The sequence below is a fragment of the Brachyistius frenatus genome, unplaced genomic scaffold (genome assembly GCF_029030835.1).
Source record: "Brachyistius frenatus isolate BFR_SWC_R1_liver_20210118 unplaced genomic scaffold, ASM2903083v1 Contig_22, whole genome shotgun sequence".
Taxonomy (NCBI): Eukaryota; Metazoa; Chordata; class Actinopteri; family Embiotocidae; genus Brachyistius; species Brachyistius frenatus.
Genome location: NW_027210621.1, coordinates 3,818,090 through 3,833,559, shown reverse-complemented (window position 1 = coordinate 3,833,559; position 15,470 = coordinate 3,818,090). Strand labels below are relative to the sequence as shown.

Genomic DNA, 15,470 nt, shown 5'->3' with positions numbered 1-15,470 from the left:
CTTCCAAAGATAACAGTTACATTGATAAGGCCATGCACGGCACCAAACTGTCATTAGTGCATCGGAGGAGAGGACCCAAAAGTATGTCACCGGAAGCAGGAGGTGTTAGCATATTGAAAACTTTACTCGCGTTGTTCCGCAGGGTTGGTAGAGTCGCACACGAGGAGTAACATAAAGCTGTGAACTCACAGCCAGGAAGGAAGACAAGTTAGCCAGACGCAGGTAAACGGTGAGCGCGGGAACAAAAAACAAACAAACACAAGGACGTAAAGCAAGTAAACGGAACAGACACAAAAGGTGGGTAATTTCAAAATAAAACAAGGAACCCAACAAAACAGAATAATGACAAACTTTTCATAAAGTAGCTAGCATCAAAAATACAGTCGAGCATCTATACATTAAAGCCTCATTTTTTTTTGGCATTAGTATGAAAGTAGTCTCAATATTAGACTTTGTTATTGGTAAGTAGGCCAAATTTTTAAAATCAGCATAATTTGCTCGTCTCTATTGGTGCCACAAAACTAATAGAGCAGCATGGTGGAGGTGTTCAGTACACGCATGAAGAGATCTGGAGCACCAAATGTCACTGAACAAATAATAGCTTTTACCAGTGGCCCTTCCCTCACTTCCCTGAGCTCATTGTGATTCACAGCATTGTTAAAAGCATATAAAAAAGACTTTAAAAAAAAAATGTTGATGGGATAGCTCTTTTGTAAATAATTGGCTGGTGAACTATTAACCTTTTGTGCAGTGCATGTGCAGGATACGTTTTTTCCACTGAACCTAATGTGTTAGCTTGAAGCAGCAACAGACTGAATGTACTTCTGAACTGACAGTCTGAATAAGTGTGATAGGCGCTGGTCATGATGATGCGTTTACTCACTGATGCACATATTGAAATGCATTTGAGCAGAGATAGAGCTGTGCAGGTCATGGTCTCGTTTTCAATTTTAAGAATCCCTGGCCACCAAAGTCAGAACTTCAAATGCTACACATGGTGACTTTATCGTTAAGGTGTATTGAATTACAGTGCAATGATGTGAAATAACACCCAAAACCATGCACATGTTTACACCAGCACACATAGTAGCCTATACACTATGTAAATCCAAGCTCATGTGTCTTCAATATCTGTAGGTATTTCATCTAGTTATACCACTAATCCTTAAGATACTTATTCCAAAAAGAAAACACAAATTAGGTCTTTTATTTTCCCACTTTAATCAGAGATTTGCATGTAACACACCTGCTGATCCACCAGAGGACAGTGTGTCAGTTGGCCTGGCCTTAGCCTGAAAATAGATGCACTTAACATGACAAAATTCATGTGACAAAGGTCAAGTGATGGATGAAGTACAAAAGCTAAAGCAGTCAGGATGGTTGGATGTGACAACAGACTATCACCCTTGATGCCTGGGTTTGAGTCCCTGGGAAAGCAATGTGGGTGTGTTTTAAAGAAATATTTTTTATACCAAATTGCTTTGGTATCTAGCGATATGGTTTTGTTTTCCGAAACCATATGGTTTTTGACTCTCAGCAAGGGAAAGAGGTGACACTGCCACGTCGTCCTCTAGTGGACCAGCAGGAGCGTTACAGGCTTTGGCCTGATAATCGCAACAAGCAGCATCCCACCAGTGGGTTGGTCATTACAAACTTACGCTGTGCATCCACACCTTGTTCAGTTTCTTCTCGTCCTATGAACTTAATGAAGCGTTACACTTCATTTTTCTGTACATAGCTCCAAATCATTAACGTGTCATCTTAAGGGCACTTTGAGGTTAAGACCGGTTTGGAGAAAAACCCAACAGTTCCTCCTTGACAGACATAAACAGGCTCATGATTACGACAGAGTGGACTGTTTTCTAAAGGTCCTTTGACACTACCAGCAAACCTTATGAAGGAGTTACTATGCGGCTTACTTTTTTGAGAGGTGACATGTTTTCCCTTCAGGGTATCCTGTCGCTGTTTTTGCATTTTAGAGTAAATGATTAAAAGTAAAACTAAAAGTTAAATCTTCTATTTCTGCTCCAGAAATAAACAGTTTAGGTATTGATTCCTCTTTGTAAGTTTGACACAATAATAACGTAAAACACCTCGTAGTTTCTGTCTTTTCACTGATTATGTGTCACTGAAATGTAATGAAGGAGGTATTATGATCAAGTCACCAATCATCTTCCCCATCATCAACACATAGTTTGCCCTGCCCTCTAGTCTATAGGCCTAACTGGTCAACAACAAACAGTCAGACATGCCAAAGATATGCGTTATCTTTTACAGTACTGCTGCATTTATGTATTGTTTTTATTCTATTCTTATTTTTCACCTCTTCTGAGAAACTGAGGAAGGAACTTCAGAGAAAAGCATTAGTTCAGCATTGCAACCGTAGCCTATGTGGTTTTCAGCCATAAATTGGCAGAAACACTCCAAAACAATCTCAAAATACCAAACCCTAAAATACCAGCTAATGGCATGGAAAAACATTCATACTTGCTAACCCATGACGGACCCAGAGAAACATTGGCATCCCCTTGAAGTCATGTCTTTAATTACCTGAGAAGCGGAAGTCAAAGGTTTTCTATTTGAGACCAAACGCAGACCTCCATCCCATCTCCTGACCTCCTGTGCCACCACTATTAAAGGCCTCTTCACAGCAGACAATTTGACTTGAGAGAAGTATAGACGGGAAATAATCAAATTCAAAGCAAAATAACTAAATTTGTTTAAGCTGTTCTTTTCCTGCATGACAAATGCTTGCTTTCAGATGGTCATTAGCCTCGGTAGCCTTCATGTATATTCAGTTTTATAAAATGGAAAAAAAACATCGACATATAATTAAAAATGCTACAAAATCATACACGAGATTCTCCATGGAATACACTTTTTGACAGCACCAAACAAATACGTCTATTTATATAACTAAGAACATTTAAAATAAATGCAAACTATTCACAAGTCAGTGTCTGCGTTGTTGCTTTCATATCACATGATCTTTATCCGCCGGTGGAACTTGTCATTCATCTGACCACCTCATGGACTTGTCATCATGTTGGTTTAAACGTGGCTTTTCAAATCAAACAGACTCTGACGAACAATCTCATCTCAAAATCAGCTTAGTAGCTGTTCTGGAGCGTTTATTCATAACACGTGATCTTTATTGGGTAATTGATCTAAAAAATGTTTTTAATATAGAGTAAAAGAAAGTACAGCCCTTCAGCAGGGATTGTTGTGTCACTAACATATTTTATTAAGATACCATAAAGGGAAAAAAAAAAAAAAAAAAAAAAGCTGGCTCATATTTTGCAAGAAAAGTACATTAGTGATATCAGCAATGCTAATTACCATAAAAAAAATATTGTCATGATTCTCAAAAGTGGCGCTACATCTATTGATAACGGCTACAGATGAAATTGATCATCTTTTCATGTAATACACTTCAAATACTGAAACAACTTTGTTAGACGATCAGGAGGATACCTCATCTGTAAATAGTCACAACAATACGTGATTGTCCTTCTTTAAATTATATTTAAAGTGAAGTATCAGGCTTATTATTAAAACTAGACACACTTTAATCACACTCAGTCCATTTTTATTAATCTTTCAATGTGCAAAACCAGATTCTTCCTTTTATACTTTCCGAACAGATTCATTAATCACACTTTTCTTAAAGCACGCCACTGAACACACTCTTTCTACCTACGATTACACGTTTTATTGCATAAATTCTGGCCCTGTGTGCCTTTTTTCACCACAAAATTTCCAGTACTGTACATTGAAAATATGGCTAGGATTGTTAGCATAATTACTTGGACACACAATGTGACAAAAATCGAAGGCACTAGGGGTCATAGACGATGGTCCGCAAGTAAATCTAGGATGATGAGGACAAAATGTTCGCAGCAGGCTTTTCTGCTCAGCTACTACATGTGACAAAGAAATTACATCACATGGAAAATACTAAAACAAGAGCACGTGATTTATCTTAAATGCTCGTGTGCGCAGTCTACGTATTCAAAAGAGCCGAGTCTGTCTCCAGATATGACTTGAATCTGATCGGCACAGTAATGTCCTGGTGTGTCTAATCTCCAGCCGGGGGTCGAAATCCATGTCCAGCAAAGCCTGAGAAGGGCCAACAGGTGGTATCCAGCAGTAGAGGTCACCTCAACCGTTTGAAACATCTTGAACCGTCATGGCCGATATGTTTTGATAACATCTTTGATTGGCCTCCTGCAGATCGGGCAGCACGCATTGATCTGTCTCTTCAGCTTCAGCCCGCAGTCGTTGCACAGACACATATGTCCACAGGTGTAGATGACCGTGTCCACATCTTGGTCAAAGCAAATGGTGCATTCTCCGTTTTTTCCAGCAGAGGGCAGTTCTGAGGCAGTGAGAGAGGGAGATGTGGGAGGACTGAGAGGGGAGCTGGGAGCAGTCACTGGAGGGAAAGCAAGAAGACAAGTGGATGTATTAAAATGGAGCAGACACAGATACTCTTCCTACAACAGGAGTTGTTTCAGGTTCAGATCAGCAGGACTGTTGTTGTTCTTGGTTCTATGTCTAAGTGTGGTATTAATTATTCATAAGCCACTCCAAATGCATATTTCCATGTTAAAATCTTAATCTGACGATTTGCTGAATTATTGCTACTTCATACAAAAGCGGTACAAACTAGGTCTTAACCAATTAATCATTTGGTACAAATAATCAGAAATCAATGAAAAATGGTTGTCACCACTTCCAAGGGAATGTGATCAAAGGTCAAATGTTTTGTCCAACTAAAAAATAAGCAGTTCATTTTAATGTTCTGCCAAGATAAAGCAGCACATTTTCCCATCTGAGAAGCTCAGTAGCTGCAGATTCGTTTTCTCTACGATGCAGAAATGTAGCATAAAAAGGAGAACTTTTGTTGTCGCATCAAAAGTGAGAAATTGCATTTTTCCACCGAGTCCTCAACTGTCAGATTACTGTCCAACTGAACTTTTGCAACTCTAAACCACACGAAACTCATGACAGGATCGTGATCTAGAGAGGGTTTGGAGCATCGGGTGTGCTGTCAACATTTGGATACTTACCCAGAGAGGATTCAGAGGCAGAGGAGGATCTGTTGACACTGAACGCTAGGTCTGAGTCACTGTCATCTGGGCTGCTGCTCTGAGACGTTGTGAGAGATGTGGACGGAGGACTGGACTGCATTGTTCCTGTGTCACAAAGATAAATACACATGTGAACGAACTCCAGATTATTCGACTAATGTAGTGCCTTTTTAAATGTGGAATTTGCACAAAGGGTGTATTTAGTGGCTATTGGTTATGATTTCAGTGCATTGTGTCAGTGAGCGGTTTGAAAAATACTGCTGCCGTATAAGGCTTCACATTGACCGGCCCTTACCAGTCAGATTAGATGTGCATATTTGTTTCATAAAGTGATTTTCTTGTAGCTGTTTCTGTTGGAGGAGAATACGGTTGGATCGGAGATGTCTGAAAACGAGGTCTGAGCTGATGGGAGTTTGTGTGGGAGTTGTGGGCCTGGGACAGACGGGTCACAGCTCAAAGCTGGACTGGCTCATGCAGATGTAAACTACTCGATTGCATTCCTCTAGTCTGGGAAAAAAAATATGAACTGTAGTAGCTGCTTGGAGTAAACATGTATCATGTTAGTCTTAAAGCAAAACTTTGACACGCTGGGAAATATTTGCTTAGTGTCATAGCACTGAATATGAAGATTGATGCTACTCTATTTCTGTCCAAGTTGACCACATACATTTTGATTTGAGATCTGTTGTTTTGAAGCCTTGAGTCTTGCATTTTGGCTGTAGCCATCTTGGTTCTTTTGGGCGAGCTGTGGAGGCGTGAGCGTTGAATCTGATTTAAAACCCGAGAACAAAACAGCCTCCATGCCTGCCCACATATACTGGATATCTGACTGCACCCCCGGGATATCTACTGATTATCTGATATCCTGATACCTGATATCTACTTAATTATGGAATTATTTTCAGAAGGACCACCAGAGCACTGAGGAGTAAATTTAGCAAATGACAAGTTTGACTTTGTATTTCATGAGAAGTTGACGCTTCTTGAATTGGAGTCTATTGGAGTCGGAGGTTTTGTGGAGCTCGCCCTTAGTGGCTCTCAGTGGTGTTGAACTTTAAGACATTTGTGCTTTTGGCTTCTCTTTTCAGACCTGGTGACAACAACAATCTTTACATACAATCTATGTTATCACTCAAGTAAAGCCAATTTTCAGATGCTTCGCAGTCATAAAAGGTTTTATTCTACTTTCTTTTACATATGCTGTCATTACCCCAAGACCTGTTTTTTCTATTTGATACTTAGTGTTTATTTTCTAACACAAATAGACTTGTAGGACTTGTTCATGTAAACAAAATAAATATAAGGCTGGTTTTAGTTCTTGATTTCAGTACTATGAACTTACCGAGTATCCTGAGTCTGTTGACAGCCCCATGCAGGGTGAAAAAGGCCCACAGGACCTGAGAGGAGTCCACACAGAGCAGTCTGCCACGTGCCATTCCGTTCACTCCGTGGTGCACCTCTCCGCTGGGCAGCAGACTGAAGCTGAGCACGTCTCCAGAGCAAGGCATGGGGAAGCCCCGGTGCACCACCCAATACTCTTTACGGTCCAGGAGAACTTCGGGGTCGGCTGGCAGGTCCCCAGCGTGTAGACTAGCCGGGTCACAGGATGTTACACCAAACGACAGAGCCCCAAAGTAGGGCAGGCCCAGGTGGCCGACCTCCACATACAAAGTCTCACCTGCATGCAGCGGTCGGTCACTGAACACCAGAGTCCGACTGCTGTCCAGAAAGTGGATGCAGGCGGCTGACCGGTCTGCGGAGAGTATTACGTCAGAGCCGCGGATGGGGTGAAAGTGCAAGTCATTGTCCAGCGGGGAAGGAAGGCCCCGGGCCACCCGCGGGACGCTAAATGCAGTGGAGGCAGATGAGGATGGTGTGGAGGAGGAGGAGGTGGAGGAGCAGCAGGGGATGAGCTGAGTGTAGTTATTGAGCTGGAGGTTGGCCATCTTGGCAGCGGCAGCCTGGTTGTTCTCCAGCTGATTGTTGCTGTAATTGGCTGAGTCGTGGTTACTCTGGGGCAGATAGGCACTCAGACGGGCCGCACTAAGGCAGCTGGATCCCACACTCTCAGCAAACGTGCTGTCTGTAGTGGAAAATATTGACAAACAAGAACATGACTTGAGTCATAATATCATAGGATCTGTCCCAAGTAAGCTCAGGTCACTTCCCTTCCTATTGCTGCACGTCCTTTTCATAGATATCTGAGGAAAGCAGTGAGCTCTGAAATTCTATCTGTGCTTCTGCAGCTACTTTGACATCTTTTGATGTCTACTTTGTTTATATGGGCAGATTATCAGAATCAGAATCACTTTATTGGCCAGGTATGTTGACACATACAAGGAATCTGACTCCGGTTATAGCTTTGCTCTCAGCGTCCAAAAAAAATTAAACATAGACATAAACAGACATCTTTACAGCATAGGAATGAATGAATATATACATATAGGCTCCCATCTAATGATTAATTTAAATGTCAATCTGGTGATTGTTCAAACGGTGACTAACGTCTATAACAAAGTCCTGATGCTTCAGGTGACCTCTTTGGATATTGGAAAATTGGTTGGACAAAAGCAAAAAAAACAACAAAAAAAACAGGAAAAAAAAATCTTTACATGGAAGATACAGGAATCTGATTTTTTTTTTTTAAATAATAATAAATACTGTCAATTCTGTCAATCAATTAACTAATTAATTGATCAATGTGCAGCTCTACCACATTACAATCTGTAACAAATGATTTTATTTTTGCATGCAGTGAGCCTTTTATGCGTATTATGTCACTTTAGGGTGAAAATGAGAAGGTGAAGTAATGACTGCACAAGATTATATCCTAAAAACAAAAGAAATGTAGACATGCATTGCATTTCTTAAATTTTTATCATTAGCGCCATTTAATGTATATCCACAACTAATGCTATTAAATACTTTCTCCCACTGTAACTGTCAGCAAGCAGCTGAGAAACTACAGATTAAATATGTCTTTCATACAATAAGTGACAACTGTTTGCTGTCAGGGTACTGGATAACTCATGTTGATGGACACCCCGGCTAGAATAGGCATTTATGCTTGGAGCCCGCCGTGTGTCGCTCTTGTTGTGATGTTTGTTGTGGAGTTAAATAAACCTTCCTTTTGAGGATAAATAAGCTTTGTCGCCCAGGAGTTTATTTGTCATTCACCAGTTTATTTACCTCCCTATCTAATTTCCTTTCTTCACTAACATGAGATCTCTAAACTGCCACAGTTCATGCACAGAATTTGCAGCACAGCTGAATTTCTCTTACGTTTCAGAGGCTGATATAAACAAGTCTGTCACTTTAGTCCTCCTTTGACTTATGATCTGTTCCTTTCTTACTATTTCTAGTGATGCTGGAGCAGTTGAGTGCATTGGCCCCTCACCAAAGCTCCTGGGATCTGCTGCCTTGACCAAACAAGGCCATAGCTCCTTTCAGACTGAGCATAAACACACCCTGTGTGTATGAGAGGGAACCACAGGGGAGAGGATGATGGAAATAAAGGCAGAGTAATGGGGAAAAAGTGATAAAGCGCGGGAAAGTGATAGTAGTGGTAGTGTTAAGGGAGATGAAACAGAGGAGGGTTCAGGGTGAATTGACTGGTTGACACCTCAATGTCGTGTCAGTCAGTCTGACAGGGAGAGTTTCTAGATTTCTAGACAGACACGGATCAATTTAGTCACATAGATCACTGAATCACAGAACCCCTTAGTCAGAACTACTCCCACAAAACTGACCCTTGGTGCTGCAGAGATTTGCAGCTGCTCGCTGAAGAAGCTGCTTATAGCTGTGAATATGTTGACACTGAAAAAATCTGTTCCTGATGTCAAGTCAAAGCTGTGGTCAAAATATATTACTGTCTAGCTGACTGATTGAGTTTATTCCAGTCAGAAAAATATCCATATCCAACTCAAAACTTTATTCGATATTCTTCCCTTTTGCACATGACTGCTTCCCTCATTTGGCTTCAGTCACAACAAAAACACAAGTATTTATTAAGAAGGATTTCGCTGAGTGAGTAAACAACATAATAAGATGCTTACCAAGCAGTGTGACCTCCTGAGTGATGCCATAGATATCTATGATTGCCCAGAGTGGACAGCCGATGCTGAGCCCACAGTGGAAGAGGATGGGCTCTCCTTCATTGATACTGTAGAAAACTCTTCCATGGCGATCCGCCCAGAATGACAATACATTGTCCTTCAAGGCCAGCCTCTCAGGCAGAGCTTTGGCCCAGTAACCAGGCCGTGTCACCAGGTCTGGGCAAGCGTACTTTGGGATGTCGGTGGCGACCAACTCGCTGGGATCCAGACTGGTAAAACCAAAGCGTAGAGCTCCGCTCCAGCCAGTGTGCACGCCATTCAAACGAAGACGAACCTAAATACATGACATTAAGTTGAATGTTTATTCTTTAAATCTCTGCCTCTTACAAAGACCATTAGTAATAAAGAGATGGACACCAACCTTTTCATAGAGGTGAACAGGCCGGTGACTAAACGTGATGCCATTACAGAAACTGTTCTTGCGAGTGGCGCGTCGAAGCTGTCCATCCAGCCTGATGTTCTTGCCTTTGGCATGGGGGTGAAAGCGGGGTGACTCCACGCTGATGCTGACTGGCTGAGCGGACGTTCTTCTCTCCACACCTGCACCATTGTTTGGCAGGGTATAGTACTGCCTACTTGCCACCGGGCGGGATTGCAGAGTGGCATCTGTGGGTGGAGAAACATCAGGGTTACAGTGAGAGAAAAGAAAGCTATTAATGATTCAGCCTGAGTTGGAGACTAGCAGGTTATGTGAACAACAGCTAGGCTTTTGTGCGACTCAAACAAGGTCAGAACAGTAATATTTGTGACACCAGCCGTTGGAAAGGAGAGGCGAACATATCAGCACACAATAACTTGTTTGCAAGTGGCTCATGGCAGCTGGTTTAGGGTCCATAGACCAATTATGTAAAGGAACCCACAGTCTCACACACTTCCTTTCCCATAACGATCATGAACCCCCTCTGCTCCATGAGTACATTAAAAAGTCTCTCTTGGCATGTAACCCACATTTACAGTATAAAAAGGCAAACTGTCCCAAATCAGTCTTCTCACCACATCCATATGGGATATTTATATCTCAGAAATAAAACATGGTAAATTTAGACAAAACCCCATGTGCATACATCACTGGGAAACATAAACGTACATTCAGCATATAAGTAAAGCTAACATCGACATGTTCAATGCTAATATCAGTGCCATCAAAGGAGAGAGAGAAAAAAATCAACTGTAAGTCGACAACAGACACCATAAGTCGTCCTCTTATTTATGGGCTACACACACCCCTGGCCTACAGCATAAACAAACCCTGAATAGCCCCTTTCATTCCTCTGCAGTTATCTTCAGAAGGGGAGAATGAATCACACAGTGCCTAGTCAGTATAGAAGTACCCAAATAAAAGGCTTTAATCTTTTATCTCATCTACACAGGAGTCAATGTCCTACTTGGGAAAGGAATGCCATGATGAGCATCACAGAACTAATTAATAAGAATAAAAAGTCAAACAAGACAAATTAAACTTTGGCCTGAATAGGAGTAAGATAGCCTGGGTTGAATATTAAATGGAACTGCAGCTTTGACATTAGTGTTTATGGTATAGAATGGCTGATATTCAATGGCAGGCTGTGTTTCTACTCTTCTCCGGGGCCACAGAGTGATTACATTTCTGTTTAAAACTCACTGCGATCTGGTGTACAGACAATAACTCAGTGAAATGTTCCACAGCACATTTCCTAAATTAGACATTATCACTGATTATATTCTAAACTATGTAGCAGCAGTAAGAACATCTGTAACATCTCAAACGATGTGCGGGTGCCCCTTTCCTTTCTACTCCAGGAATTTGCCGTTTGAGAGAGTAAAATATACTTTGGGTAAATGGAGAAAAACATGTTGGTGCTTAGCCTGCAGGCCTTGGGCTCAGCTGCCTCGCTGACACAGAGTGACACACTGGGATTCTGCAATTAAAGGTCCGACACTGAGGCCTTATATACAGAAGACACTTATTTGCCATTATTAGATGAAAGGCATAGCATAACAGGTCATACAGCGAGGGACAGCTCACAAGCTTGGTTAATGTTAGCCCTGGGTGGTGTCTCTCTTGAATTAACATTTATATTTGGGTCACAGAACTGAACATCTGATAATCTGGGCGAATAATAAAATAACCAGTGACCTTTGAAAATCCAAAAATGTCATTTAACAAAACCTGCTGCTGTTCTGCAAATATTTCAAGAATAATCAAGAACTCTTTTCACTGTCCGGATGAAAAAATATTTAGTTTGATGCACAATAAAGAAAAAAAAAGAGGATGATTTTTGAACCATTTCTCAGGTTTCTTAGTGTCAACAAAGATGGTTGCAAAAAACTTCCATCTTTATTTACTCATAAAACATCAGCCAAATTTAAAAACACTCGTTTCAGACTTCTAGCTGCACGACAGAGAAGTCTATTTATTTATCTGAGGGTGTTCACATTTTATTTGCCTTGTGCATGCACATGCTGGTGATGTGACAAACATTTCTGCCATTGGCTTCACACTGTTTTAATACAGGTCTACAGGTGAAGGTGATGCAACAACAAATCCAGCAATGGCCATTTAACCCTTCCCTCTCTGTATGTATGACAGAGGTGTGATGCAGCGTTGATTTGTTTTTCTCTTCTTCTGCTTGGGAAGGTTTAGATACAATAACAACTTGTTTAGATGCGGCGAAAGAACAGGGTTTATGTTAAACCAGAGGGCATTTGTTGTCGTGGTTACAATAATAAAAATGCAGATTAGGATTATGAAACTATCAAATGGTCAGTTGAAAATGTTTTATCAGTTTTATTTCAGAGAATGAACAGTGACCTCCTGTGTTCAAGTCTAAGGTTTTGTCGACCCATCAATCCACCCTGACCTCCCTACACAGACTTCACTACATCCTTTCCTCCTGTTATAATTGCTATGGCCGCTAGAGGACACTGTCACAAATATAATGCACCTATGGGTCGTAATAAACCAGCAACCTCCAGGGCTGAAAAATAAAGCCAACATGGAAGGGCTGGCTCCAAAAGCGAGTCAATCCCCACAAACATGTACGGCCCGGTACAAAAAACTGTTTTGCTTCATGACATCTGTACGGAGGGTAAATCTTAATAAAATTGACATAGTTGAGTTGTATTAAGACTTAATGTTATTTATATTTAAGGGAGGGCTGCCTTAAGTGACAGCTTCGTGCCATCACGGTCGACTTGCTGTCTGCAAGTTTCAACCAGAGCCACACAGACAGACAGAGTCCACAGCACTGGTTTCAACATTGGGGTTCATTCTGCCCGCCTTTGCCCTATTTCGGATTAGCTGGGAGCAAGGTTGAGTCGGCCAGAGCCACCTGGAACAGACCTTAACGATACAAAAGGTTTTGTTGAGCAACACTAAGCGCCAATACAACTGTAGTTCGTTTACAACAAAACAGCGCAGTTTATAGAAATTTAGTATTAAATCTTTGTATGAAACAACATACTGGTACAACTTTGTGTTCTAATTGTATCAAACAAACAAAAAATGTCATATTTTTCTCATGTTAACATGTGTCCTTTACAATTTCCTTGATAGTAAATTTAAATGAAGCTTGAGATTAGCGGTTTATTTCTGTGCCGCTGCAGAAATATCAGATGTTTTGAGGATTCTGAATGACCGTGAAGTTCTTACTGGGTCCAGATCAATGTGAACCATGGATAACTACTCAGACTTCCTAGCTTCCTCATCATGGTTGGTGTTTCTTAATGGATCATCAAAGTCATGAGTTCCAACAAAGATTCCGATGTGTCTAAAAAATGGAAGAGGCATCAATATCTCTGATCTTATGACTGAGAATCAGAAGTCTTTACGGAGTCATTTTATAGAGAATAAAGTAAAAGTGACAAGACTGAAATTATAATGAGAGGGATTAAAGCACAGAGGTCCTGGCAGATGATCAGAAATTGATTGTTAAGAACAGCTCAGCTGAAGTTGGAGGTTGCTGTCATCAAAAAACTATCTCACACACAGTATGTATCTTCTCCAACACATGAATCAATAACAAGACTCACTGATGTGCCAGGGGAAGCTTTTCGAAATGTAAAACTGATTATGTGCATTCGTCAGAGTTATCTCCGGCCACAAGATGATTAGGCTCTTTATTCGCTTGTATGTCAAAGTTGGATGTGTTTGTCATAACTTTCACTGAACAAGACATCAGCCTTTGAGGAATTACAGGATCCTTTTTGTTTGTAAAGTTGTGGATATTGAAATTCCTGGTAAAGAAAACTCACTGCCATCACTTGTAAAAGCAGCTATTAGAACTTCTTCAACCACAACTGAAAAACACCCGGTACAATGAAAAAATGAAGCTCTAAAAACATACCTCATGATACATTGTTCGCATCTAGACCAAGTAAATACAGATATTCTGTTAATTCCATGTTAATAGAAACCATACAGTGCAAGCAATAGGACCCACGCTGCTCCTGCTCCTCTATGACTAAACGTTCTCAGGCCAAACACTACGTCAGCTGCTCTGGTGGCAGCAGCCACATCATTTAGCCACTGAGTGGGTCTGTTGGGGGCGTAGGAGTGTGACAGACATTTAATCAAAGCGATATGGGGAACTGATTATCAAGTAATGTGCTTTACATGTCATGACAAAGTGGCTCAAAAAGTGGTATTCTCAGGGCTCGTAATGTTGGCTATATTAAAAAAAAAAAAAAATTTAAAAACTGGGGCTGACAATCAAGTCAGATGCAGGAATAAATCACTGGCAATCACTTGAGATGATACTTTACATAAGACAGTTCTGATACTTTAAATAACAGCAGAATTTTACCAGGAAATATAGTTGTAATTATCAAGAGCATGGCCTATTTTTTAATGTTTGTTAAGTTTATGGTGATGGTTATTTATGCTGCTCTTATACTTCTTAGTGTGCCTTCATGTTGTGTGTTTTGTTTCGCCATCCAGGTTTGAACTGGCTGCTCTAACAATACCCTAATGGGAATTACAATTTTTTTTTTAAAGTATTTATAAAGCAGTGCTGTAAGTGACACAGAACAGGCACAAAAAAGGTCTGAAATAAAATCCAGATTCCCACAGGGTAATAAATATATGCTGCAAGCGGCACACACAAACTGGCAAGAAGGAAGCAGCAAGTAAAGAAAAAGCAATCTGATTGTGCACACAGTATGGTAACACTCAACAAAGTAGAACTTAAGTAACCATTTAAGGCCCAGTGTTGTAATTTCATTCAGATAATAGTCACTTGTCTGCTACATTCAGGGATGCAACACAGGACAAGTTACATACATTATTAAGTGTCTCGGAGATAAAATAACAGCCTGCATATTGTCACAGATCAAACTGATGTGTTTATTGAGGATCGGCTCTTGGACAGTAGTTAAGAGGCTTTTGAAAAACAGGACTTTTTTGATGATGTCATTTCTCACATTAAAGGGATTGCCAACCCTCTCCTTTTTTTTTTTTTTTATTTATGGTCGCAATACAAATTTAAACCCTGTAAATGATGAGTTTAACGTGAATCTGCGGAGAAGCGCGGCTGCCGGAGCGCCTGCTTGGACTCGCTCCCTGGGAATCACGCTCAGCTCCCCCGTGATGGGAAGCGCGTCTCTCCACAGAGCGAACACAAGTAGGACAAGCCATGTGGTGGATCTGTGGCTGTCGAGCGGCTGCACACAGACACCGTTTCTGTGTGTGTCGCTACATTGCAAGCCTCGTGAATGATAAATGAATAACGAGTCTCACCTATTAAAGGTTTAGGTGTTGTATTCCCCATTATATCCAGAAATTATTCGCACCGGCAGACAACTTAATTCCGATTGCAGTATTTCTCTGTCCATCCATGTATCCTCGGTCTGCTAGGAACAGCTTTAATCGGAGTATCAGTGCCTTCAAATTGCGCCGCACCTCCCCGTTGAAGCATGGACACGCTCTTCTTAATGTCAACCCCAAGCCGCTGCGACAGGCAGACACCTCCAACTGGCGCACAGCAGCCCCCTCCTTTCTTTAGTATAGGCGCCCCTCTGCACGACTTTAAAGGCACAGTAAGCAGAGATCCCCCTCCAAAGCATCACAGAGCCTCCGAATCATTTATCCGGCAATGTAGTCAACGCTGTAATGAAGCATAATGAGTGTGTAGCCTATACGACCAACAGTAGGCCATGTTTGAAGAGGATGCGCCATCTAAAAGAAGGCAGTCTCTCCATACATTTGCATAGAAAGGTTCATGCTGTCTTCAAACATTGACAAAAATAAAATGACTGCAAGTTCAGTGTTCAGTTGTTTGACTGA

The 15,470-nt window shown here is 41.1% G+C and overlaps 1 protein-coding gene across 1 annotated transcript; it reads right to left on the bottom strand.

The window, feature by feature from the left end:
• Window positions 1–3,094: 3,094 nt before the first annotated feature.
• neurl1b (neuralized E3 ubiquitin protein ligase 1B) lies at window positions 3,095–15,189 on the bottom strand. Its single transcript, XM_069696981.1, has 6 exons — window positions 14,925–15,189; window positions 9,570–9,814; window positions 9,149–9,482; window positions 6,436–7,176; window positions 5,073–5,198; window positions 3,095–4,435 (listed from the first exon to the last, which is right to left on the bottom strand). The coding sequence occupies exons 1-6, from the start codon at window positions 14,953–14,955 to the stop codon at window positions 4,188–4,190; spliced, it is 1,725 nt and encodes a 574-aa protein (XP_069553082.1). The 5' UTR covers window positions 14,956–15,189; the 3' UTR covers window positions 3,095–4,187.
• Between the last annotated feature and the right edge of the window lie 281 nt (window positions 15,190–15,470).

Coding starts and splice junctions, on each gene's coding strand:
- neurl1b (XM_069696981.1), bottom strand. CDS start 14,955: ATGGGGAATACAACACCTAAACCTTTAATAG. Junction 9,483..9,569: donor CTGTTCACCTCTATGAAAAG/GTTGGTGTCCAT, acceptor TCATGTATTTAG/GTTCGTCTTCGTTTGAATGG. Junction 7,177..9,148: donor TCAGGAGGTCACACTGCTTG/GTAAGCATCTTA, acceptor TTTCCACTACAG/ACAGCACGTTTGCTGAGAGT.